Below are 18,592 nucleotides of genomic sequence, written 5' to 3' on the forward strand. Positions count from 1 at the left end.
TTTTTTTAAATGACAAAATGTTTTCAACTTAAAAAAAAGGCTTCAACATGGAGTTTTTAAAATTGAGAGAAATGGAAGCAGGTGGCTTGGGGAGATGCGGAGTGTCTTTTCGTATTTGAGGGGCAGTTGTGTGGAAGAGGGGCTGCATTTAGTTAGTTCGTTAGAGCCCAATGGGTGTCAGAGATCAATCAGCAGAAGCTTCCAGAAAAAAGATTTTGGTATTCAATTAAATTCATGTGCAACCTTACATGTTAAACCAGATCATGAATGAATAACCTAGAGATCCAAGCCCCTTCTGCTGCAAACCAGGATGTAATAAAGCAAACAGGCCTCTTATATGCACCTGAACACTCTGGAAAGCAGGGGGCAAAACAAAGACACCAAAGGCCAGCGGCAAGTGTGTGATGTTGGGAGTTGCTGGGGGCCAGGTGTTGTGAGGCGTCTCAACAGGGGACTTGGTTGTAGGCATCACAACAGGGTAGTGGAAGAGACCTGTGTGCTGGCAAGAAGTTGGAAATGAAACCCCCACAGAAAGCTGTGCCCGTTGCTACGGCCTCGATGAAAGGAAGGGCTAGGAACCATGTTTCTGGACAAGTCACACCTCTGCTAGAATCACTCCCAAGATGATTGTCCCTGCTGCATGGACTTGTGCTGGGCACGCATGTTCCCCATGGCCAAGGTCACACCTTATACCAAAACCAAGTGCAGACTGTGGGATGATAATCTAGTATTGTTTCCATAATTACAGTACTAGCAGCTGACACCTACCCTGGGCTGCTCTTTGTCTCTTCACCTCGTTGAGTCTTTACTAGAACAAAGCTTAAGATCCCTGCTAATATCCCCATCTCACTGTCAAAAGAAGCCAACAACAGACACATGAGGTGACGAGGTAAAAGGGCCTTCAGCTAAAGGTGAATGGTGGAGACAGAGGTTCGCCCTAGGCCAACCGGACTACACACTCAAACACACATGCACTCACACTCAGAGCCACACACTCACATACTTTCATACACCGAACTCACACGCATACATACATACTCACACTCATGCATGCACACTCTCATGCATACTCCTCGTACATACGCTACACAATATTCACACATATTGTGTTGTGTTGTTAAGAGGCACCATACCGACCCTGTATGGGGTTTCTGAAGAGCATCTGGTAGGTTTGAACTCTTGACCTTTTGGTTCACTGTCCAGTGCTGATCCTACAGCGCTACACCAGGATTCTCCATACTCACTCATACACACACACACACGCACACGCACACACATACATGCATATTGTCTTTCTCACATACACCATACACATATACACACCTTCTACAATATTCACACATACAAAGTATTCTCTCACGATACACTATACTCCCCCCCACACACACACAATACACACGTATTGTCACACACTTGTGTGCACACACACACTGACACACATTCATACAATATTTTTGCATACACTCAACACTTGCAAACAATACTGACACTCATACACAACACTCATACACACTATACACATATACACACTGGACACAACACACACACGCTCATACACACACTGTCTCAAACGCAGTTGTACACTCATACACACATTGTCTCACACACATTTATACACACTACACAGCACACACTTGTCCACACATTGTCACACAGTTGCGCGCACACACACACACAAAAATACTGTTTACACACAGTACTCACACATTCTTTCACAGACATGCATACACACTCATACACACATGTCACACAGTTGCACAAACACACACTATACTGTTTATACACAGTACACAGACTTACACACATCCTTTCACAGACATGCATACACACTCATACACAAGTATGTCACACAGTTGCACAAACACACACTATACTGTTTATACATAGTATGCAGACCCACACACATCGTTTCACAGACATGCATACACACTCATACACACGTATGTCACACAGTTGCTACACACACACACACACACACTATACTGTTTATACATAGTATGCAGACTCACACACATTCTTTCACAGACACGCATACACACTCATACACATGTATTTTGTCACACACACTCATACACACTCTCACAGAAACTGGAGCGAGAAGCGGTGTAGATCAGCTATTACTGAGTTGTTGGAGGAATAGCTGCATTCCATCTGTTCTTGAAAGGAGCCATCTAGAAGGTGAACTCCCTGGATTCTACAGAGCTGTGGTGAGGTCTGCTGCTGAGGTGCTGAGGTCAGCACTGTCTGTCAGTGGCGCTACAACTTGAGCATACATTAGAATCACCTGGAAGCTTGCTAGCCAAATAAGCATCAGTATACAGGTATTGGTCATCAAGGGCAATCATACTGAAATGTAAACTTTATCAAAGATCTTTGACCTATATCAGAAGCAGTTTACAATGTAGCCATCAGAAGAGAGCCCGTGTAAGTTGGGGGCTACCAGTAAATACAGTCATTAAGTAAAATGGAAAAATGTCAAAGGTGGTGGTGCCCTGGGACTGAAGCTGGGGGAGCAGACTGTGAAAATGCTGCTCAGAAGTGACATTAGGTTCTCTCTCCTGTACAAGTTCACCCAAAAGCCAGTCCCAATTCCTCAGAGTTACTCTGTATTTTCAGTCAAGTTTCCATGTGACAAATTACATTATACTAAAGGAGCCCTATTGCACCAGACTGCGAAGCTGTTTGAACTGCAAGGTCGGCGGTTCAAGCTCACCGGTAGCTCCTTGGAAACCCTATACAGGGTCACTATGGGTCAGAACTGACTCGATAGCACTTAACAACAAAACAACACCAAAGGAGCCCTGGTAAACTACTTCTGATATAGGTCAAAGATCTTTGATAAAGTTTACATTTCAGTATAGTGGATTACAAACTGGCTAACCACAAGGTCAGCAATTCAAATCTACCACTTGCTCCATGGGAGAAAGACGAGGCTTTCTGTTCACATAAAGATTTACAGCCTCGGAAACCCTGTACAGGGTCGCTATGAGTCGGGACTGACTCCATGGCATATAACCACCACCACCACCAGCAAAGGAAGAAAGAATATTTCCAAGCTCTAAACTTTAGACTGTTAAAGTAACAAAGTAGTCACACAATTCTTTTATAAGCAAAAAAGAAAAATGAAATTTGGAATTTCATATTCAGAGTTTTGTTTTTTGTTTTTTTATTCAAAAACTTCAGTGCAAAGACACTACAGATTTGAAAGCATATAGTTGTAGACCAATGTTCACTGCAGCACTGTTCACCGTGGCCAAACGGTGGAAACCACCCATGTCCATCAGCAGATAAATGGAGTGTGTGTGAGTGTGTGTGTGGTAGAGGCATAGGATAGCACTGGACTGCTAACTGCAAGTTCGGTGGTTCAAACCCACCAGTTGCTCCTCAGAGACCCTATACAGGGTTGCTATGAGTCTGAACTGAGTTGATGACCTTACCATACGATGGAATATTATTCAGCTTTAGAAAGAAATTAAATTCGCATTCATGCTACAACATGAATAACTCATAATCCTGATGCAAAATGGTTAAAAATGACCAATGTTTTGTTATTTATATTTTACCGCCATAAATTTAAAAAAAAAAGAAGAAAAAGAGGGTGTGGAGGAAGGTAGTATCCAATCTGTCTGGGCCGGGCTAACGAAAGGAGATGCAGATGGGTCTCTTGTGATACAATAGTGAATAATTGCTATCAGGACTGACAGGGTTTGAAATGTAAAGGTAGACGTTTTGTAGCAATGAGGGGAGTGATTAACTTTTCGGTCTAGGAGCAGAGGTCCCTGGGACCATCAAGGGAGAAGATCAGAGAACGGAACCCTACCCAGAGAAACAGTGATGCCTGAAATGGAGCCAGAGATGATGATGTGCAGAGATGGAGCTGCTGGGGACTTTAGAACCAGAGAGGGAGAGGGGCTGTGTGCTGACAACCAGAGAGGCAGGCTTGTAGTGTATACCCTTTGGTTGGTTGATGATGCATGGAGGGATTGTAACCATGGCAATGAAACGATATACTATAGGATGACTGTAAAGCTAATGTTCTCCCATGTAAACTATCACATAATTTACAATAAAATATTTAAAAGAAAGAAACCAGCAATACATTTCAATTGTAAGCTAACGGATTTCATGATGATGTTGTTCTTAGATGCAGTCCAGTCAGTTCCAACTCATAGTGACCCTATGCACAACAGAATGAAACACTACCCGCTCCTACAACATACTTACAATCATTGTTAAACTTGAGCTCATTGTGTTTGCCCTGTGGTTGGAGGTCTTCCTCTGTTTTGCTGACCCTTCACTGTACCAAGCATGATGTCCTTCTCCAGGGACTGGTTTCTCCTGATAATATGTGCAAAGGCACAGAGGTTGCTGTGGGGTGCTCATATAAGGAAAAGTAATAATCATCATCTCTTTTAGTTTCAGCCCCCGAATTTGTTTTTGAACATGGTTATCAGACTTACCTGCCCACGGAAAGCAATGAAAACCAGACAGCTACTGTCATCTCTCTCCCTGCCAAGACACGCACCAAAAAGCCTGCAGCTGCACCTGCTCAAAAGAAACTGAACTGTTGCTATCCAGGTAAATGCAGCGTTAAGCCTTGATTGTGCAGAGGATGTGACGTCTAACCAGGTGTCTGGTTCTACCTCTCAGATTCCCAGTAACTGGACCTTGATGTGCTTCGAGTCCCATCCCTGGATGCCAGGCGGAGTTACCATCAGCACATCTGGCCACTCTCCCACTGTCCCTCATCACCCTGCCTGGGGACTTGTATAGACACAGGTTTTGACGTGGGACTTGTGAGAATTTCAGGTTTCTTGACATTTTTCTTCGTGGGCTATCGCTTAGTAAAATGGCCAGAAAGACATCTTTCTTTCCTTCTTCTTATTCTTATTTTATTTTTTAAGTTTGAAATAATTTCAGACTTACAGAAAAGTTGCAAAAACATTACTAAAAAACATCTGTATATTCCTCATATGTTGTTGTTGTTAAGTGCCATTGAGTTAGTTCTGATCCATAGCAACCCTATATAGGGTTTCCAAGGAATGACTAGTGAGCTTAAACCACTGACCTTGCAGTTCAAATGGCTTTTGCAGTCTGGCGCATTAACCCACAGCACCACACCAGTATAGATTCCCTAAACGCTACCAGTTTGCTGTATTTGTATGGTCATTTTCTCCACAAAGGAGGGCATTTCAAAAATTGTGGGAAAATGGAATTATAAAACAATGGAATTTTTCCAATTTTATATTCATCCTGTCGTATTTCGTTTCATTGCAATGATTACAACCCCCGCCATGCATCATCATTCAGTACCTGCCTCTATTCCTTCTTCCTTTTTTTTTTAGATGTACACCAAAACACTCGGGAATGTAGAATCATTTTAAACAACCAAAGGGCACATTCTGCAAGCCTGCCCCCTGGCCACCAGCACACAGCCTTTCTCTTTCCATGAGTCTGGTGTCCTCAGCTGCTCTCTCTCTCCATGTCCTCATCTTTGCCTCCATCTCTGGTGTCATTGCTTCTCTGGTTAGGGTCCCACATTCTACTCGTGCTCTTCTCCCTTGATGGTCCTAGGGTCCTCTGTTCCTGGAATATAAGACTAATTACTGCCCCCTTTTTGCCACAAAACCTCTATCTTAACAGTTGTAACACTTGCAATTCATCACTATGACAATTACTCACTATTGAATCATAAGAATCTTATCTTCATTTCCTTCCCCAGACTTTCTGAAGCACCCTCGTTCGTTCATCTGTTTTTTTCCTCAAAACTTTAGAAAATCAGTTGAATGTATGATGCCCTTTTACCAGCACATGTTTTCTAAAATCCAAGGAATTGTTTTATAGAACCATGATACAGTCATCAAATCTGGCAATTAACATTCATACAGTACTGTTACCAAATCTGCAGTCCTTGGGTGGAGCCAACGGTGACGTGCCAGCCTACTGATCAAAAGGTTGGCAGTTCAAGGCCACTCAGAGGTGCCCCAAAAGAAAGAACTGGTGTTCTCCTGAAAAATTCAGATTTTGAAAACCCTATAGAACACATGAAGTCATCCTGCCTCAGAATTGACTCCGTAGCAGCTGGCATTAATTCTACTGTCTTGATTCAAATTCCATTAGTCCCACACATGTCTTTTAGATCAAAAGAGAAATATTCTCCCTCCTCTGAAAACAATTCTGGATTACACATAACGTTTCATTTTTATGTGCCTTTAGTTTCCTTTAATCAGGATTAGTTCCTCAGCTTTTATCCTTTGTGACCTGTGTAGTTTTCTAACATACAGCCCAGTTTGTGCCTGTAGTTTGGTTTATCCAATGGCTCCTTGTGAGACGTTGTTGTCGTTAAGTGCCATTGAATTGGTTCCAACTTGTAGCAACCCTGTGTAAGGTTTCCAAGGAACGTCTAGATCTCGTTAAGGAAGCTTAGGCAGTAACCACAGCATTGATATTATGTCCTTCTTGGCGTATGGAATCAGGAGACAGTTGATATCTTTGACCCATTTCTGTGATGTTAACTTGAATCACTTGACTAAGGTGGTTTCTGCCAGGCTTCTTTAAAGACCACATGCACCCATGAACTTCTGAAACCAGTGCTCTGACATAATTGTTAAACCTTAAACAGAAAATCCTCCCTGAAGTCTTAAAACCAAACAAGTATTTTAGCTTCGTTTGTAGAGTACGTCTGCATTGTGCTTTTCTAAATCTATTTGGAATCAGCTGATGACAGCAACTGGAAAGGTAGTAAGAAACCCAGGGACAATGAGTTTATGTTCACGGGGGAAGAACAATTCAGAAAAAGAGGCTAAGAGTGATTGCAGAACTATAACAAGATAACCATTGTCGTTGAATTAACAGCACATGCAGAAGCTGTTGAAGTTGGTATATGTGTCTATTCTCAACAAGGAGCTCTGGTAGCATAGTGGTTACGAATCAGGCTGCTAATCTCACAGTCAGTGGTTCGAAACTACCAGCTGTTCCGTGGGAGAAAGATGAGGGTTTCTGCTCCTGTAAAGATCGGAAACCCTGTGCAGGGTCGCTATGAGTCGGAACAGACTCCATGACACAGAACAACAACATTCTCAACAACCACCCGCCCCAGAACAGATGAAATGTATCCTTTTGTAATGATGTTTCCTTGCTTTTTCTTAGGTTGCCAATTCAAGACTGCCTATGGTATGAAGGACATGGAGCGACATTTAAAAATTCACACAGGTAAGTAACATTTGGTTCACACATACACCCTGAACACCTGCTTTCTACTCGGAGTTGCGGATCCTGAAACGTCAACTGTGCTAAGGGATACAGAACCTCATTGGTTCAAATGAAAGTGGATTAAAAATAAGAGGCTGATTTTTACTCTTTATTTTGGCAGAACAATGTTTAAAAGTGATAAAATCCTATGCCGGAGAGGATGTGGGTGGGAATGTGTACCACCAGGTGTTTTGAAAACGAATCTGTGGATGTCCACATTCTCATTTTGAGGAGACATTCCCATAAAAGTAAACGAACATGCATTTCTGGAAGCTTGACAAGTTTTTCTCTGTCATTGGCTACAGTGAGCTTGTGTTATTTAGCCAATTGTGAAGGGGAATGCAGTAAATAAATACTAACAGCCCCTGACTTACAACAGGGTTCTTACTCTGTAGTAAGTTGAATCTGACATTTATTTTTTTTAGTTTTCATTATTACTGCCTTGTATTATTGGGATCTTTATAAATCATAACATTGACCATTTGTGAATGAACATCAAAGAATCACACGCTGCAACATTGTAAGCATTCGTTTATCTTGGTGTTGTTAAGGGCCATTAAGTTGGTTCCCACTCATAGCAACCCTGTAGAGCGTTTCCAAAGAGCACCTGGTAGGTTTGAACTGCTTACCTTATGGTTTGCAGTCTAGTGCTTATCCTACAGCACCACACCAGGAATTCTAGTTCATGTTGTTGTTGTTTTTGTTATGAAGTGCCATAAAGTTGGTTCCGACCCATAGCAACCCTGTATAGGGTTTCCAAGGAGCAGCTGGTGAGCTTAAACCGCTGACCTTGCAGTTCACACTGACTTTGCAGTCCAGTGCATTAACCCATAGTGCCACAGTAGGACTTATTACTAACCATAAAATGTAATCTCTCTCCCCCAAAAAAGGTAAATAAATAAACACAGCTGATTTTAAGTGTGGTTCAGTATAACACGAATACGTTGTCAGTCAGAGACTGGGACTGTCTGTACTTTAAAGGGCAGGTTGTTGTTAAGTGCCATCAAGTTGGTTCCAACTCACAGCCACCCTGTATAGGGCATCCAAGGGCAGCTTGTGGGTTTGAACCGCCAACCTTGTGGTTAGCAGTCCATTGCTTATCCTACAGCGCCACATCAGCACTCCAAGGCAGGAGGAAACAGCAAAGAAAGGTTGAAATCATGGCTTGAACACCACTGAGTCGCTGTTAAGAGTGATGAACTTAATGTCATTAAAAAATGTTGAGATGGCAAATGTTTTGTTACGTAGATTTTTTTTTTTTTTAATGACGATTACATTTAGTAAGACAGCTTTTTTTTTGTACCTTAATTAAAACTGTTCTCTTCAAAGAGAAGCAACAGAAGATGAAAAATGCTTTTATAAATTAACTGAATTGCTGTGAAAACTGAGTTCTGGATTGGCCATATACAAACATTTAATAAAGAACAGGACCTCATTTTGGTTATTATTTTTTTTTTATAAAATAACCTTATAATCAGAGACATTTTTCCCTTAGATGAATACTATCTGTAAATAATCCTCTTTAACTGAAGGCTTAAAATAATCTGGGCAATACGTAGATTTTTAACCACAATAAAATAAAAACTAAAGAAAAAGACCACTACACAGAAAAAGAAAAAAAATTTCATGTCCCTTGTTAGGTGCCATTGAGCTGACTCCCACTCAGCATGTCTAAATTCATAGTAAAAGTGTGACCAGGGTAGGACCATACTGAAATTCAACTTTGGCTTCATTAACTGCCCAAAGTCAGCTGTTAAGCCTCAGCCTTTGGAAGATGAACTGGCAAATGCGGGAATGTACACCGCTATGATATTTATTTTGAAAACTAAATATTGACCATGATCAATATTGCCTTATTGTGTTGGGCTCAGCCTCACTGCATTATGTTACTTGGTATGATTATAATTAACCAAATATTCTATTTCAAATATCAGTAAACATTTTCAATATAATAAGGGAGAATGAAACTTGCGTTTTGGTTTCCAGTGGTGACACATTCATTCGATCAGTCCACAATAGCATAATTATCACTGGAAGAGCAGAGCAAAGCACTCCAATTATTAAAGATGACTGAAAAAAGCATTATGTAAATATGTACATGAAGGCCAAGATCTTCAGTCTGTTTGGGCACGTTTTCAGAAAGCGTCTTCTTCACAAAGCCAGTGGTGTGTTCGTTTCCAAGCTGGGATCGTTTCCACAGAACAGCAGCATCTCCACTGACGTCTTCAAAATGGAGAGCTGATGAGAAGGTGTTGTTACCATACTCAGTAACCCCAGAGAGGAAGAGGTGCTGAATATCCTGCTGCAACCACACTAACGCTCCTTACTGGGAGAACTAGCTGACACTGAATCCATTCTACCGCCATCACATCCACTCTCCGGTTCTCAAACACACAATACAGTGACCCCCAGAGCTATTTAGCAACTGACAGTGCTGAGAAATGCGTTTTAAAATTGGACCACTAAAATTTTCAATTATCAAATTCTTTTCAATCAACTTTTGAGATAGATTCTTAAACACCAGATATTCATTCTATGATGAAAGTAGTTGGATTTGGTTGACAGTTGATTTTAGCACTTGACTATTTAATCTTGAAGGAGTCCTGGTAGTGCAGTGGGTTCAGCATTGGGCTGCTAACAGCAAACTTGGCAGTTCAAACCCACCAGCTACTCAAAGAAGATAGATAAGGCTGTCTGCTCCTGTAAAGATTTATGGTCTTGAAAACTCTCTGGAGCAGTTCTCCTATAGGGTCCTATAGGGTCATTATAAGTCAGAATCTACTTGCTGGCAATGGGGTAGGAGGTTACCCTAGATCCCTGTCTGTTGTTAGGCGCTGTTGTGTCGGTACCGACTCATAGCATCCTTTTGCGCAACAGAATGAAACACTGCCCGGCCCTGCAGCATCTTCACAATCCTGGGTATGCTAGAGCCCATTGCTGCTGCCACTGTGCCCTAGTGCTGCTGTAAGAAAAATGCCACAACTGGAGGCTTTAACAACCAGAAATGTATTCTCTCACAGCTCAGGAGGCGAGAAGTCCACGTTTCAGAGTGCATGCTCTAGGAGAAGACTTTCTGTTTGTCAGCTCTGGGCAAAGGTCCTGGTTTCCTTTCAGCTTCTGTAGACCCAGCATTCCTTGGAGATCTCTAGGAACATCACAGTGCAGGGACACCAGGCCCAAAGGATGTATTCCACTCCTAGTCTTTTTTTGTTTTATTTTTTTTTAAGTTTTTATTGTGAATTGAGTGATAGTTTACATGGGAGAACAATGGCTTTACACTCATCCTGTCATATTTCATTGCAATGATTACAGTCCCCTCTGTGCATATCATTCAACAGTATTTGCTTCTGTTCCCTATTTTGTTGTTGTTTGTTTGATTTCGATGGACACAAAAACACTCAGGAATATATATATAATCATTTAAACATTCAAAGGGCACATTTTGCAAGCCTGCCTCCTGGCCGCCAGCACACAGACTGTCTCTTTCCATGAGTCTAGAGTCCTCAGCTGCTCCCTCTCTCCATGTCCTCATCTCTGCCTCCATCTCTGGTGTCGCTGCTTCTCTGGATAGGGTCCCATTTTCCATTCATGTTCTTCTCCCATGATGGTTTTAGGGTCTTCTGTTCCTGGAATGTCAGATTAACGAATCCCCCCTTTATGTTACAAAACTTCTACCTTTACAGTTGTGACAATCACAGTCACAATAACAATTACTCACTAATGAATCATAAAAATCTTATGCCCATCTCCTTTCACCAGACACTTCTAGACAAGAGGAAAACTATTCAGTGGGGACTCTGCCTTCCCTACACACTTTGAAACCAAACTTTCTCTTGAAAACTTGTAAGCCAGTCACTTCATGCCTTTATAACCCCTCCTCCCCCACCTTCCCCATTTTAGGTAGCCAATGTCTAAGTTGCCCCTCTCTACACTTTTAGTTCTTTTATCTTGGTAATAGTAGGTCCCTCTGAACCCTGCTCACGTCTCTTTCCTTTTTTATCTCACAAAAGATTAACTCAAGAGACAACCTAATCCTGGAGACTGCATATGGCCTCATTAGCATCATAGAGTGAGGATTTACAGCACAATGACATCACATCATGACTATGATGTCATCATGGCTATGAGGTCATCATCATGGAGGTGATCACTTCACCTGAACTGCTAAACCACTGAGAATCCAGGCCAAACCCATTTGACATATCCAGAGACATTTAGCCTTTGGCCAGAATACAGATTTGATATCCTTGAATTAGAAACTAAAAAGTGAAAAATCCTTACTCACAGTCTAATTCCTTCCAATCCCATCTCCCCAAAGTCATCGGCCTCAGTAATCTAGTATGTATCCTGGCAAAATGTGTACCTGCCTATTATGGGCCTAAAACACACATTTAAAAAATGGTTTTTCCTTCTTTATTAATAAGTTAGAACACTGTACACTGTAAAGGGGTCTTGGTGGCACATGGTCAGGCATTCGGTGGCTAACTGAACAGGTTGGTGGTTCAGCCCAGCAGCTGCAGCAGAAAAAAAACATAGAGATCTGCTCCTGGAAAGATTCCACCCAGGACATCCTAGGGGGACAGTTCTAGAGGGACACAGTCAACTCAGTAACACACAACAACATCCCTACAACTTGCTTTTCTTCTTTTCAATGTCAGGTATCTTTCCATATCAGTGTGTACCTGTCTGCTTCATTCTGTTCAGTGGCTAAGTCAGGAGTGGTATAATACTTTTTAATCCATTCCTACAGTACAGTAAGGACATGGTGGCTCCATACGATAAGCACTCGACTAGGTATGAGTCACAAGATCTGTGGTTCAAGCCTGCCAGCGACTCCACTGGAAAAAGATGAGGCTTTCTGCTTCTATGGAGATTTAAAGCCTCAGAAACCCTGTGTAGGGTCACTAAGAATTGGAACTGACTTCACAGCACTTAAGAACAGCAACAACAACAATAAAGTACTGTCTTGTGCACATTTAAAGATGTGAAAAAATGACCGAAAGTGTTTTGCATGCAAGAAAGTCGTGGAGAAGCAGGGTACGAGTGTGGTTAAGAAGGCAATTCCAGTTATAGTCCCAGCCACTGGGTATATTCAGTAAAATAATGCAAAGGCACAGTACCTTTCAAGAGGTAGGTATTTCAGTTGGAGTTAGACAAGAGTGTTTTTATACCAGCACACACCCAATGCAGCCAGAAAAGCTTGGGAAAGTATACATTACGTAATTGGTAGTTCATAGGTGGCAAGTTGGTTCAGATTGAGCTTCTGTGTCCTCGGAAATCCTATTCAGGGTCGCTCTGAGTCGGAACCAACTTGACAGCACTTAACAACAGTAAACTCCAAACATGGCCTCACACAAGGTTGAGGTTTATTTCTCTCATGCACAGCTGACGAGTGGTTAGCAGGTCGTATATGGCAGGTGGGTGGCTCTGTGTTTAGCAAGCAGGCAGGACCGTAGGCTCCTTCTGCCTCGTTACTTAATGTTGTTAAATTGTGTTGCAATATATTACGTTCGTTTACATTAGGGAGTCCTGATGTAGCACTGTAGGATCAACACTGGACTGCTAACTACAAGGTCAGCAGTTCAAACTCACAGAAGCTCTATACAGAGTTGCTATGAGTTGGAACCAACTGGACAGCAAGTAACAACAATAAAGTACTTCGCTGCCTATAGGTTTCCTACCTTCACCTGACCTCACCTGCTGGCTCGCCCCCATGTCCAGGTTACATTTAACAAGAAGAGGAGAAAGAGAAAGAGCAAAAGACAGGCAATTTCTTTGCATTTTACTTTTTCTGCCATTCCTTGGCAAGTTAGTCACAGAGTCATACCTAGCTGCAAGAGAGACTGGGAAATATAGTCTTTAGCTGCTCAGCCATTGTTGTTAGGTGCTGTGTAGTTGGTTCTGACTCACAGCAAGCCCATGTGACCGAGTAGAACTTTCTTGGCTGTCATCTGTATGCGAGGTCTTTCTCCTGCTACGCAAATTTGAAAGCCAACCTCTCACTTAGCAGCTAAACCCTTCACCCCTGGGTCACCAGGATTCCTTTGATCAGCCCATGACATTAACTAAAACTTAGGGATTCTGAATTTTAGAGTGGGGCTTTACTGTGAAGAGAAAGAAGAGAATGAATGCAAGAGACAAGGATCAGCTTTTTATTTCATATAAAAACATTAACATTTTACTGTAGGTGAATTCTGTTTTTAAGTAATCATTTCAATATAGAAAAAAATATAGAAAATACTAGTAAACAAAATGGAGTCCTGGTGTGGCACTGTGGGTTAATGCGCTGGATTGCAAGGTCCATTTGAACTGCAAGTCAGAGGTTCAAATCCACCAGCCGCTCCTCAGAAACCTATACAGAGTCGCTATGAGTCAAAATCGACTGGACGGCACTTAACAACAATAAACAAAACAGAAGGGAATTCCCTGCTTGCAATATGCCAGATGATCATCTCTAATCATCTAGCTTTTAAAAAGTTTGGTTTTTTTTTTCATTTTCTGAATATTCTGGGGTGACTCTATTACTTTTTTTAATAATACCAAACCCAAAACCCATCCCCATCAAGTTGATTCGGACTCATGTTTTTAAGTACTGTGGAGTCGATTCCAACTCATAGTGACCCTGCACAGGGTTTCCTAGGCTGTAAATCTTTATGGGAGCAGAACGCCTCATCTTCCTCCTGCAGAACTGCTTGTAGTTTCAAACTGCTGACCTTGATATTGAGGTTGGCAGCCCGACTCGTAACCACTATCCTACCAGAGCTCCTCATAGTGACCCTATAAAACAGAATAGAACTGCACAACAGGGTTCCCAAGGCTGCGAACCTTTATGAAAGCAGATTACCACATCTTTCTCCTTCAGAGTGGCTGGTGGATTTGAACCGCCACCCTTTTGCTTGACAGCCCAGTGCTTAAACCATGGTGCCACCAGGGGTGTGTCTTTTGTAACCTGGCTTCCTGATGCCATCTGTGTGTGTGTTTGAAGGAGACAAACCCCATAAGTGTGACGTTTGCGGCAAATGCTTCAGCCGGAAGGATAAACTGAAGACTCATATGCGCTGCCACACCGGCTTCAAACCCTACAAGTGCAAGACGTGCGACTACGCCGCAGCCGACAGCAGCAGCCTGAACAAGCACCTGCGGATCCATTCCGACGAGCGGCCGTTCAAGTGCCAGATCTGCCCCTACGCCAGCCGCAACTCCAGCCAGCTCACCGTCCACCTCCGGTCCCACACGGGTAAGTCCTTCTCATGGGTCTCTGGTGACGCTGTGATGCTCCTAACTTCCTGTTGTTTAAACCATGGGTGCATCTTTAAAGCACCTGAGAGAACTGAGGTGCAATAGAAGTACATGAATCAGGAGGCGATAATCATCCCATTCTGTGCAATTTTGCCTGTCACCTACCTGGAAGGATAGTTTAGAGTAAAATATGAGGAGGGTCAAATTTATAACTATATAAGGAGCTCTGGTAGCATAGTGCTTACGAGTCAGGCTGCCAACCACAAGGTCAGCAGTTTGAAACTACCAGCGGTTGTGCAGGAGAGTGATGAGGCGTTCTGCTCCCTGTACAGCCTCGGAAACCCTGTACAACGTCGCCATGAGTCGGAACCGACTTCACGGTTCTTAGCAACAACAATAAGGGGGAATAAGGGGGCTTCAGAAATTTGTGGGAAAAGTTAATGGAGTCATTCCATGAACTGTTTGAAGCCCCTCATATATTGTTGTTGTTGTTAAATACTATGGCGTCGGTTCCGACTCATAGTGACCCTGCACAGGGTTTCCGAGGCTGTAAATCTTTACAGGAGCAGAAAGCCTCATCTTTTTCCCACGGAACCTCTGCTGACCTTGAGGTTAGCAGCCCGATTCATAACCACTACACTACCAGAGCTCCTTTCCCTCATATATATGCGCTCATATAGCTCTATGTAACTTTATAACTTGTCCACTAGTAAGTTATGTATTGGAGGATATGCATGAAATGAAATTGAAATTGAAATTGAGACATAGACAATGTATTTGTAATCAATTCCCACATAATGTATGGACTAGACAGCTTGATTGTTTTATAAAATACGCTCGAATTAATTCAGCATTTGTTAAGTGCCGTTGAGTCAGTTCTAACTCATAGTGATGCTATAAAGCATTGCCAAAGAGCAGCTGGTGGCTTTGAACTCTCGACCTTACAGTTAGGAGTCCAGTGCTTATCATACAGTGCTGTACCAGGATGCTTTAATTCAGTATTGTTGTCATTGTTAAGTGCTGTCAAGTCAGTTATGACTTATAGAGACCCTGTATGAGGTTCCCAGAGAGCAGCTGGTGGATTTGAACCGCTGACCTAGTAATTAGCAGTTCAGTGCTGATCGTACAGCAGCATCAAAGCCCACTGCCATTGAGCCAATTCTGATTCCTATCAACCCTGTAAGACCGAGAAGAACTGCCCTTTGGTTTTCTGAGTCTGTAAATCTTTATGGTATCAGATAACCTCTTCTTTCTCCCATGGCGCCGCCAGTGGGTTCGAACTGCTGACCTTGTGGTTAACAGTCCAGTGGGTAACCCACTACACCACCAGAGCTTCTTCAGTATGGGAAGACTTGGTGGAAAAATACTTGACAAAGTCAGTAGTAAAGTAGATTTGGTGGAACTAAATCACATGTGTGGGTTGAGCTGGCAGTCCATTGGTTAAACTTGGCTAGGGTAATTAGGCTTTGCTCCACAGGGTTCTCGTCCTTCTACTGGGACCAGTGAAGGACCAAGCTGAGACTTGTCTTTCTTGTGGTGTGGCAGATACACAAACCCCAGTGCATAACCCTATTTCAAACCTTTGCCTGTATAAAGTCTTAAAATATCCCATTGACTAAAATAAGTTGCAGAGGTGGGCCTGGAGGGGTTTAGTTTACCCATTGTTGGTAGTCACTACAAGGTTACATAGTAAAGACCAGGTATTTAGGGAGGGATAAAGAACTGGCATCTCATTTACAAACAATCACAGTCTAGCTTCATGCCCACCAACTTTCACATCTCATACCCACTTAAGACCCTCACAGGTCTCATCCAGTCACAGGATCGTGAAAGGCTGTTATCTGTGATCTTCGTCTGGTTAGGATATGGTTTCCCCTGATCTAGAGACCTGGGAATAATTAGCAGTGATGGGTGGCAAGTTGGCATATGTATTTATGAGGTACAGATTGAACTGCTTTAACAATGAAACCCAAACATGGCCTCACACAAGGTAGAGGTTTATTTCTCTCACATAACTGCCCAGCAATAAGCAGTTTTCTGCCTAACATACCCATCATGAAAGATGAAACAGCCAAGATACTGCTGCTAATTTGCCATACAAGGGGGAGACTGCGAGGCAGTCTCTCTAGTCCATAGATAGTGTTTCTGAATCTCTTTGGGGTCAGGGAGTGTCCCTTGATTAGACCCTGGGTCAGCTCCCTGACTCTTGACTCAGTGCCCTGGAACACCCTTCCACCACTTGCCTTAGCTACTTCTGAAAAGGATTGGAAAATGTGTTCCTTGAGAAACTTTCTCCACCTGCTTCCTGCCTATAGAAAGTGTGGGGTCTGTTTATATTTGGGGTTTGTCTAGGGTGGTAACAGTTTTGCCGTTCTTGAAAACTTCGTGGGTGTAAAAACAGGACACCAACCCTGCCTCTCATAATACTCTCTGCTCCTGGGTTTGATCATCTGTTCTAACAGCCACATAGAACTCAGACATCATACTCGCAGGGAAGGGGTTTATGAGGGAAGTTAACAGATGACTGGATTCAGGATCAGAAATGCTCAAAGCACAGTTGTACCCATTAGGGCAGCCTGTTCCCAGCTATGTCCACAAGCAGACCGCTCTCTGGTCCTTGGCCTCTAAGCTGTTCTCGTAATGCCACAAAACTCTTTTAGCACGGCTCATAAATGCCCACAGGGCCTACCACTGCACTCTAAGCCTCAGATCGGCTCTAGCTCCACGAGGCAGCAAACCTGCTCCACAACTGAGCCTCCTGCCCAGTGTCACTCAGCGTAACTTGCTCCCTGGCTGGGAAGCCCACCATTCTGTCTTGTGCTGTGGCTCTTGGTTCTGTTGCTGTTTCTCCTCGGCCACAGCTTTCTGTCCCTGGATCGAGGAGTTTCAATGCACCGGGATCTCAAGGTCCAAATGACTTGCTCCACTCCTGGCTCCTCTTCTCTGATGGTTGTGAGATTCCCGCATTCCTGCTTCTGAGCTGACTCATTTTATACCCTGCAACATGGCAAAATTGACCAATCACAACTAGCCCTGTTAACAATCACTCACAACTGAATCATGAACTCCATCAACATCTTCCCCCACCTTCTTTCACCCAGACCCACCAGGGAAAAGTCATTTGGTAGGAGTTTACAGACTGTGACTAGAAGAGACATTAAAGAATTCACCGCAGTGAGTTTCCTGTATAACCATGTGCCCAAAGCCACATTCTCAATTCTTCTAAAACTTGCCTCCCTAAACTCAACTGCGATCACTTTCGGCATCTCAGGCATCTCTGGGTTGAGTTCCTTGAGAGTTCTAAGAATCCTTTAGTGCATCTGAGAGAAGAATTTGTTAGAGGCTTTAACAGAAAGCCATGCGTTCACATCCCTCATTAGGGTTTAACACTAAAATCAGATTCCTGGATAGGACCTTTGTCCTCAGTCTTCCTCCTTACTTTGAAAATCTTTCTGACTGGAGATGCTACAGATGATAAACTCTGCCATCCAAACAAATCTTGGACTTCTATGTTGTTGTTGTTATTAAGTGCTGTTGAGTCAGTTCCGACTCATAGCAACCTTGGATAGGGTTTCTGAGGAGCAGCTGGTGAATTTGAACTGCTGACCCTGTGGTTTAAACTGACCTTGTGGTCCAGTACTTTATTCCACAGCACCACACCACACCAGAACTCCTATATTCCCTCTAAATTCTGCTTAGAAAATGGCTAGATCTTTTCTTTGAGGCGGTTTCTTTCTTGTGGGGATCTTACTTTATGCAGCTTGTTAAGGCACTGAAATGAATCTCTTTGTTGAAGCCTGAAAGTTCATTAAGAGCACTCTCTACCCTCTAGGTTATTGCAGGAGACAATTTTGCCAGTTGTTCTGTCATGTGGGTGACTTGACATTTTTCTAGTCTATCTACTACCCAATCCCAAAGCCAATTTAGCATATTTGGGGTTTCTGTTCTGGAATAAAAGTAGTTGATTCTGTGTGTATCAGAGAACTGTACTCTGTAGGGATTTTAGTGTCTTGAGTTTTCAGAAGTAGCTCACCAGGCTCTTCTTCTAAGGAATCTCTAGGTGGACTCAAACCCCCAACTTTTCAGTTACCAGCTGAGCACT

The 18,592-nt window shown here is 42.8% G+C and overlaps 1 protein-coding gene across 4 annotated transcripts in view; it reads left to right on the plus strand.

Moving 5' to 3' along the window:
* The window catches only part of ZFP64 (ZFP64 zinc finger protein), a 102,877-nt gene that overhangs the window by 24,914 nt on the left and 59,371 nt on the right, over positions 1-18,592 (plus strand). For 3 of the 4 annotated variants that reach the window (XM_006839173.1, XM_006839171.1, XM_006839172.1), the window contains exons 3-5: positions 4,417-4,578; positions 7,150-7,212; positions 14,237-14,488. In XM_006839173.1, the coding sequence (XP_006839236.1) occupies positions 4,417-4,578; positions 7,150-7,212; positions 14,237-14,488 (477 nt within the window). The remainder of the gene's footprint in view (positions 1-4,416; positions 4,579-7,149; positions 7,213-14,236; positions 14,489-18,592) is intronic. The other variant, XM_006839174.1, reaches the window with a different exon arrangement.

The sequence above is a fragment of the Chrysochloris asiatica genome, unplaced genomic scaffold (genome assembly GCF_000296735.1).
Source record: "Chrysochloris asiatica unplaced genomic scaffold, ChrAsi1.0 scaffold00023, whole genome shotgun sequence".
NCBI classification, from domain to species: Eukaryota; Metazoa; Chordata; class Mammalia; order Afrosoricida; family Chrysochloridae; genus Chrysochloris; species Chrysochloris asiatica.